Raw genomic sequence first — 8,956 nt, forward strand, 5'->3', positions numbered from 1 at the left:
GAATCAAGAACTTAATGACTGTATGTACTATAGAGACACAAAGAGGATTAAATGTCCCTGCTCTCAAGGAGTATACAATCTAGTCATTTCTATACGTTACATAGCAATATGAGACCTAAGTAAGATTTTGAATACGGTAAGATTTAGGCAGCAAGGATTTAGATGACAACTATGTAATGGAAACAAGAGAGATCTGACTTCAGAGCAGCACGATGCCACTACAGACTAGCGGGATCTGGGAGGCTTCGTATAGGAGGTGGCCTTAAAGAACATGTGAATCCGAGAAAGTGGAGACTAGAAACGAGGACATCTCGAACAGGTGGGACAGCACAAGACCCAAAGGCAGATAGAGGTGCAACAAGCAAGTTCAACCTCAAGGACATTTTCCTGTAGTACAGAAGTTGTCTAATCTTGCTCCTGAGAGATATCTCAGTAGCTAGAGCACAGGTGAGGGTGTCTTGGTTGCTGGCCCTCCAGTCTTGTCTTTACCAGGATCGGAAACATTTTTGTGTGTCCACTAACTCCTAAGATATCGTTTGAACAGAGCATACTGATGCTTTTTTTAAAAAGTAGGTGAAATCCATTGATAATGAAATGGGATATCAGTTGGGAAAAGTAGACTACGGATCCCACACACGAGGCACTGGGTGCCAAATTAGGGACTGTGGAATACTGCCTAGGGGTGAAAACCTCAGGACTGGTTTTGTCCACCTTTGTCCATTAGCATTGTGCCCATGGGAAAGTGACATGCCTCTTCTGATTTGATTTCCAAGCAAAATAAGGACGATATAAGTTACTACCTAATGCTGAAGTTCCTGGGACTAAAAAAGGTGAATATGTGAAAACTATTTTGTCAATTCTAAAGTGCTATATGACATCAACAGTTGTTTTCAGTTTTAATATGGAGGGTTTTGATGAAGAAAAAAATAAACTGCATATAGTTATTTATCAGATAGAAAATAAGAACTATGAAAGGTGTTACTCTGAGAGACTGGTGCGCTGGAGTGGTTGGGGAAGATTAATCTGGCATTGGGAAATGAGCTGGAAGGAGGAAGGTGGAACAGGGTAATGAGCTTGGAAGTATGTTGGCCTCCATGTGAAGTGATAAAGGGAAATCAGCAGAACTTGGAGACTAACTTGAAAGTATAGGGGCCAGAAAGAGAAGGAACGATGAGAAATATTTAATATCATTTTCCCCCCCACATATGCTGGAGGAAAATTCTAGAAACAGCTAGCAGTAGTGGTAGTGTTTTGGAGAGGGCTCCACTGTCCACACGTTGATCTTTAGAGGACAACAGGATAACCAAGTGGAGGTATTTGGTGGCCTGAAGTACAGGTCTTGTTGTCCTCAAGTAGGGGATGCAGGAGGAGAAGTGGGATCTATAAGACAGTGAAGACAGGTGCAGTGTGGGTGCCCAGGAAAGATGAGAGAAGTAAGAAGAGCTGGTAAAGGAGACACAAGAAGAGTCGCCAAAATGTGAGGTGACCCCCAATAGCTAGGGAGGGCAGGAGCAGCCAGGGAGCAAGCAAAGAGAAGGACTGAAGGACAGTCACTGGGCATCAGTAACTTGTGTTACTTCTTATGATCCTTCTTTTACCAGAAACCAAGAGTCTGCAAAGTTGTGTCCTTGCCCACGCATGCAAAGCTAACGGACACAGCTGGACAAAGCTGGGCCCTCAGGTTTATGCCCTCACGTGATCTAGCACATCCCCTTCACTGGCACCCAGGGCCTTCTATAATGAGATCTCTTGTCAACTTTTCCAACCTGCTCTCCCAATTCTTTTTATCCATGGTTTTTACATGCTTTCATTTTTAAACATCAGTATGCTTTGTTCAAAGGGTACCGTAGGAGTTGGAGTAAATATGACAACATATGCACTCTCTGTTGGATGGTAGAGGTGGAGGAAGGACTGAAGCGGACCAAAGAGACAGGGTGCTAAAGAAGGTGTGACATTTTGTGTCAGGCGCTTATTGAAGAGTTTCGACTGGGAAGGAAAGAGAGCAAGAGGCTAGATGGAGCTTTAGGATGAAGAAAGGTGTTTTGTTGTTGTTCTGTTTTGGTTCTTCAATTTGGGAAGGAAGTCTTACAAACCTAGCTGAGTCTCTGCCGAGGTTAGAGCATTGCGTTACATATTTAGGATGAAAGGACAGGGTATAGACACTTCTCTTCTATTCCCTGCTATATAGGTACTCAAAGGAAGAATTGAACCTTGTCCTAAATTGGGAGCCTGATTAAGAAACAGGGCCCCTGGGGGAGAGGGAAGAGACCCTCCAAGTAGGGAAAGTATCAGATGCAGTGAGGATAAGTGAGAAAAAGGGCCCGAGGGGAGGCAGGCTGCAGTAGCTTTGAGTGCAGCATGAGGTTATACTTGAATCTCCTCTCTGGGATGGCTGAGTGCCCTGGGACCAAGAGGGCTGGGTAGTTAAAGCCGGAGACCCTTATCAGGAGCCTGAGCACTCTGCCTTCCCTTCAAAGTGAGAACATGTTTTTTCTTCTAGGCCAGAGACCCACAGACGGGTGATGAGGGAGAGAAAGCAGTTCCAAGGGAGAGTGCAGATGCCCACAAGACATCACATGGAGGTTGGAGGTGGGTTGCCGGGGTACCTCATCAGCCACGGGATGCTTCCGTGGAGATGGCATTAGCACTGGCAACCTGGGGATACTGGAAACCCTCGCCTTCCATCCCTTCCAAACAGAGCAAGAGGCCTGAAGCCATGCATTTTACAGGGAGGAAGGAGGACTGGACTTAAGAATAAAACTACTTAGAATCCACAAACTGGGGAGCTGAGAGGCCATGTGGTAACACAGATGTATGTAGTCAAATGGGAAAGAGATGGTAGAAACAGGAAACAGAATGCTTGGGCAAAGTATATGATCTCAGAGAGGAGAAGAAGGATTTGGTAGACAGCAGAGTGAAAGGCACCAGAAAAACACTGAGGGTTGCTGGAGTGGTGGGGGGTGGGAGGGATGGGGTGGCTGGGTGACGGACATTAGGGAGGGTAGGTGCTATGGTGAGCACTGTGAATTGTGTAAGACGGTTGAATCACAGACCTGTACCCCTGACACAAATAATACATTACATGTTAATAAAAAAAAAAAAGAAGAGGAAAAAAAGAAGTAAGCAAGCCAGCCACACAGAGCTGGCGAGGGAAAACGTATGTAAAGATGGGTCACAGATGGGGCTCACGGGACTACAAAGAAGATTGTGAAGACAAATCTCTTGTCTGGCAGACTGAACCTTATGGGTAAGGCCAGTGATGCCACGCACAGAATGTGTCAGGTTTGAGGCTGGGGCAGTGTAGTCTGTGGGGGTGGGGGGAAGGCCAGCGTGGGCCAAGACAACCCCACGAGGGCACTGATGAAGAAAGGGTACAGTGCCACAGTGGTCCAGCAGAGGTGTGCTGTGCATTGTGTCCCGTTAGCACCTGGATGGAAGACATGTCTGGCAACAACATATGCCTTCTGAACTGTTGGGAGTGCTTTGGAAACAAAAATCTTATTGAGCACCCATGATGTGCAAGGCAGAGTGCTAAGGTGGTCTGCACAGCACATAAGATGAGGCCCAACCTCTTGAGGATTCAGAGTCTAGAAGGGGAGGCCTGGCAGAGATTGCTAAGTGCCTGACCAACACCCATCTTCTCCTTCTTCCTTACTTGCAGGTAGCAATATGTTCTGATAAAAAGGATGTATTTTCCAGCTTCTTTTAAATCTAGTGGTGATCAGTGATATATTAAGTAGAAGTCATTAATATTTTCTAAAAGGGTCTGATCAGGTGAGTGGGACACCCACTTGCCACCCCCTTCCCCTCTCCTTAATTGGAATGAGGACACAATGGTTAGAACCCCAACAGCCATTTTGGGCCATGAGGCAAATTTGAAAATGGAAGCACCACACTAAGGTTAATGGAGGTAGAAGGAGCCTAGGCCTCTGGTGCCCCTGGACAGCCATTTCAGTCCTGCACTACCTACTACTTCTTTTCTTTTGTTGAGGGTATATCTATATCTATCTACATCTAGCTAGCTAGCTATCAAGTCCTGACATGGGAGAAAGGACAAACGGAGAAATACAAGATTTATAATATAAAAAATAAATGTAATATTCACATAATTCAACTCAAAAGAGATGCCTCTCCATGTGAAAGGCAGTAATTATTTAAAAGTTTCAGAAAACAGGCCTTTCATCCTTTCAAGTTGGGAGATGAGGAAAGCAGAAGGTCATGAAGAGAGTAAGGAACGAAGGTATCTTGACCTCCAGCCTTTTGGCTGCTGTATGCTGTCTCCCTGAGGCTGCAATAAGAGGTCCATGTTGAGGCAGGATTTTGACCCAAATCTGACTCGGAGACTTCTTGATCCTAAAGTGTACTTTCTATACTATCCTATATCCCCTTCCATCGGAGTCATACCTTAAAAGGCAAGATTCTGCAATGCATGGCATCTGCGATGTTGGTATATGAATGCACAAGTCATGATTTCTCAGGATTGCAGTCCCCGGGGAACGGGGAGGGCCCTGCTGAGGAAGAGAACGGACACCCCGACCTTGGTTAGTGTAAAGGGGACCGGGTGGGTGGTTCCCATACCAGGGGTCATCAGTGGGACCCGAAGGATGATTAAGCCACAGGGATCAGTCACACACACCCTGCTAACACACAACATAGTATCCTGGATCCCATCAGTCCCACAGAAGAGAGAGCACGCATCTGATTTGTGCACCCAAAACTATAGAAAAAATTTCATAATCTCTGCGGTCTGTGCCAGAAAACCCCACTCTTTTGCTTGAGTTCATTTCGAACAAAGCCCCGAGATAAGACACTTCTGAACGTTTGCTTCTTCCCCAGACATTCAGCCAGCTGCTTTTTTCTTAGCGTTCCCATATTGCCGCAAGGGAGAGGGGAGAGGGCATCTACCGTTGTAGTCTCTAATTCCAGCATGGATTTGTGACCCAGGAAAGGCTGTAGTTTTCAAAGCCTGTCTGGACCAACGAGACTCTTAGGCGGCGCGATGCTGTTCGCAGTCAGGCAGCGGGTCACCTTGGAACAAGGTGGGGGAGACCGCACTTATTCTGTTAGTGACTAAACAGAAATGCCTTAATTTTTTAAGTCAGATTCTTCTCGTTCCAGATGCTTCCTCACTTTCTTGCTCTTTGCTCAGACGGGGTGAGCAGCGATCAGACTCCTAGTGTCTGAGGGGCTTTAAAGAGGCCTGGCAATCCCGGACACGGTCCTGGAGAAGGCAAGTTTTGTGCGCTGCGTCTGCCGGGAAGCAAGGGCGAGTCACTCCGGTGTCCGGACAGACCGGGGACTGACAGCTCTCTACCTCGGGCAAACTTCTCTCCACCCCTAGAGGGCACACTTCCACCTCTTTCCCCGACTTCTTGCCCTCGTGGAATTGGAATGAACAGGTGCTGTCACCAACCGCTTAGAAGGGCACGTTCATCACCCGCCGAGTCCCGCGCCAGCAGCTACTGGGGCACCTTTGCCCCTCGGAGTGCGGCTGCGGTGCGCGCCAACGCGGGGGGAGCTGGAGAGCCGCTGCCCCTGGAGAACCCGGGGCAGGCCTCTCGGCCTGGGCTCTAGAAGTCCCGCGGGCGTGGGAGGGCAGGACAGGGGCAGATTTCAGCGGCATTTGGGCAAACTGGAGTGGCCGCCGCCGCCGCTTTCTCCACTGCGGTAGACGGGGCGGGTGAAGGGACGACGCCCTTTGCAGCCTCTCGGGTCCTGGCCCTAGGAGATCGCCTCCTCCCCGCCTCAGACCAGGGCATCGGGGCCCGCCGGCTCTCCGGACCACGCAGCCCCTTTCCCCGCCCGCGAGATCGGCTCGGGAGCCGCTCACAGGGCGCGGCCCCCGGCCCCAGGGCGACCACTGCGGGCGGGCCACGGGCAGTGCAGCCTGTGCCTCTGTGCCCGGGTGACAAGTGTGGGGGCGCCAAGCCACTTCCGTCCTCCCCACGAGCCGCCCGAGAGCAGCCGTCGGGCCTGCGCCGGCTCGGGCGATGCTTGCGGGGCGCACGAGTGGGCAGCGCAGGGCGGCGGTGAGCGCGGACCCCCTGCCCGGGCCCACCCGGACCCTCTCTGTCCCGCCACCGCCGGACCCATTTCTGCTAACCTCGCGGGCCTTCGCAGCTGTTCCCCTGCTCCCCCTGGGGGGCAAACCTGCGCAAGAGGGCAGCTGGAGGGAGGTCAGGGCCACCTTGGTTTTTATTCTAGAAGGGGCTCAGTTCTGCCTAAGAGAGTGAGCTCCCCAGGCGCTATTCAAGTAGGTGTTTGGTGGCCTTTTGTCAGGAAACTTTTAATCACACAGAATTTAGCCTCTAATCGGCCAGACTTACTTAAACCGAGCAGAGTATAAAACCTTCCGTTTTTAACATCCATTCTTGGTGTTTGCTGGAAATTTGCCACCGAATTTCGGCTGGAGCTGAAGGTTACCAGGATTTATCATTGTTTCCCCAGGATGTTTAACTCTCCTGGGCCCCTCTTCTTTCATTTGAGATACTTAAAAAAAAAATTCTTGTAAGCGCTTTGGCCATTTTGTTTAAAAAAATTATTTTATCTCGTACGGTTTTGAGATCCAGAAATATTTCTGAAATGGGGAGAAGGGAGTGTTAGAGACAGAAAGCAGCTGTGTACCAGGAAATAATAAATATCGTGCAAAAATATCACAGCTAATAGATGTCCTTTAGGAGTGTAAATATCTATGTTTAATTGCTTTAAAAATGTGGGGTGGAAAAACACAATTATACATTGTGATAACAAACCTGTACAGATAATTTCTGAACAATACAAAACAAGTGCCGAAAAATTTTTCTTTACGATTGAAATAATTGTTCCAAAATCATGACACCGTCCACCCAAATATCATGTTGCCCCATCTGCAATACTTGAAGAGGAATAGTTACCAATTGAATGCATTTAGATTCATCCTTAATAAAAAGAAAATTGCATAGCTTTTTATATTGTTGCACATCCTCAAATGCATCTTCTAATATCAATGTCACCTTCGTGTTATTCTCAATATTTTCAATTTTCAGAGATACATAATATATAATTGCTAGTAATTATAAACACATCATTTTATTCATCTGATTTTAATAACATGCATTTTTTATAATTACTGTACAACTGAAATAGACATTGAGTTATGCTGTGTGCATGTCTTTATTCAACAGTATATTCTTAGACACCTTGTTCAAACAAATTTAATTCAAAGTGAATTTAAAAGAAAATAAAACAAGGGGGAAAAAAAATCCTTCCAGTAGAAACAGATTCACAGTGCTTTACAGACAAAAGGAAAGGAAAAGAAGTCCTTATACGAAAAGAGGTTTATTATTACATAGAAAATTCTCACAATAGTTGAAATACACTTCAGGAACTAGTAAACACCTCAGATAGAGTTGTGCCAGTTACTCAGCCCACAAGCATCTGCTTTGTCTTAATTAGACGGGGGAGGTGAATGACCACTGTTTATTTTCATTTTCCTCATTAATTATGAAAAACTGCATTTAATTCATCTTGCATGGTGAGAGACTGACTGCGCAGATGTAAGTCGTAAGGGAAGTGGCTGTCGGTGGGCAACCTGAACATGGCACCCTGCCCAAGGGGACCCCTGGGTGGCACTGCACAGTAATGCATGCCGTAATTGTAATTTTTGCCATAGTCCAAGGTTTCTTCTTGCTTCAGGGAAAATATCCCATTATAGTTAATTGGGGGAGGACTTAAGGGACCTTCAAACTGAGGGCTGGCACACTCAGGGGAAGTGCTTTCATAGAAGGATTCATACGCACTGCAATAATTGTAGGGTTTCATGGTCTTGGAATTATCAAGAGTTCCATGCCCTGGGGGAGTGGTGAGCTCAGGGCTGTGGTAGGGCGGGTAGAAAGTAGAGTAGGGTGACCTTGTGTGGTGCGCAGCCTCCCCACCCTGACCCATCAGGAAACTCCTGGCATTGAGCTGCAAGCAGCCTGCCACCAAGTTTGTAGTTGGCTGGGAAAGACCTTTGCATAAGTTTTGGACGAACGTGAGCAGATCAGGTCTCTTGCCGATTCTCAGAATTTCAGAAAGTGCCCAGATGTAGTTTTTGGCCAGTCGTAAAGTTTCTATTTTGGACAGTTTTTGGGTTTTGGAATAGCAGGGGACCACTTTTCTTAAATTGTCCAGAGCGTCGTTGAGGCCGTGCATCCTGTTTCTCTCGCGTGCGTTAGCTTCCTGTCTCCTGAACTTGACCCTCTCCAGTCGGAGTTTGGTCGTCTTTTTTTTCCTAAGACCCCTCCTTCTGGGCAAGCCATTTTCATCTTCCTCCTCCCTGTCTTCCTCCTCTTCTTCCTTCTCGGTTTCTTCTCCTGGGGCCCTTTTGATGCTCTTTCCTCGAAGGACAATCTGTTTGGAAAAGCTTTCTGGTTTCTTAATTTGCTTCTGGTCCTCACATTCTCTAGAAAACTTTCTGCACATCTGGGATTCTGGCATTACAACAGACTCATCAAACGGTAGTGTTAACATGGTTCTCTAATCTTAAATTACCTGAAAAAATGCCAGCACAATATTTAAAGTGTTTTCATTTTTAAAGTTTATACACTTCAAACATATTTAATGACTTAATCATAAGAATACAAAAACACGTGAAAAAACCTGATTCTGGGACCGATTTTTTACATTAAATAGAATCTTTGAGTTTGTGCAGGCTAGTAATTATAAAAAAAAAAAACATTGGCACATGCAATAGGATCGATTTATACAGGCAAATTATCAAAAGAAAATAAAACAAGAAGCATTTATTATAATGCTACCACCATTTCCACTTCCCTTTGATTTTAAACTGGTTTTAATGCACAAAAAGGACTGTGGAATTCAAGCAAATGCAAAACATGATATAGCAATGCAGAATTTCATTAATTCCAATTCCCCTGAGTACCAAATGAGAAGAGACACCAGTTTTTAAAATAAAAAAGTGTTATCTCTCCATTAA

The 8,956-nt window shown here is 46.4% G+C and overlaps 1 protein-coding gene across 1 annotated transcript; it reads right to left on the minus strand.

The window, feature by feature from the left end:
• Positions 1–6,672: 6,672 nt before the first annotated feature.
• On the minus strand, positions 6,673–8,490 carry NEUROD6 (neuronal differentiation 6). Its single transcript, XM_035021441.1, has one exon. The coding sequence runs from the start codon at positions 8,488–8,490 to the stop codon at positions 7,477–7,479; it is 1,014 nt and encodes a 337-aa protein (XP_034877332.1). The 3' UTR covers positions 6,673–7,476.
• Between the last annotated feature and the right edge of the window lie 466 nt (positions 8,491–8,956).

This window comes from Mirounga leonina, unplaced genomic scaffold (genome assembly GCF_011800145.1).
Source record: "Mirounga leonina isolate KUSES-001 unplaced genomic scaffold, KU_Mleo_1.0 Mir_174, whole genome shotgun sequence".
Lineage (NCBI taxonomy): Eukaryota > Metazoa > Chordata > Mammalia > Carnivora > Phocidae > Mirounga > Mirounga leonina.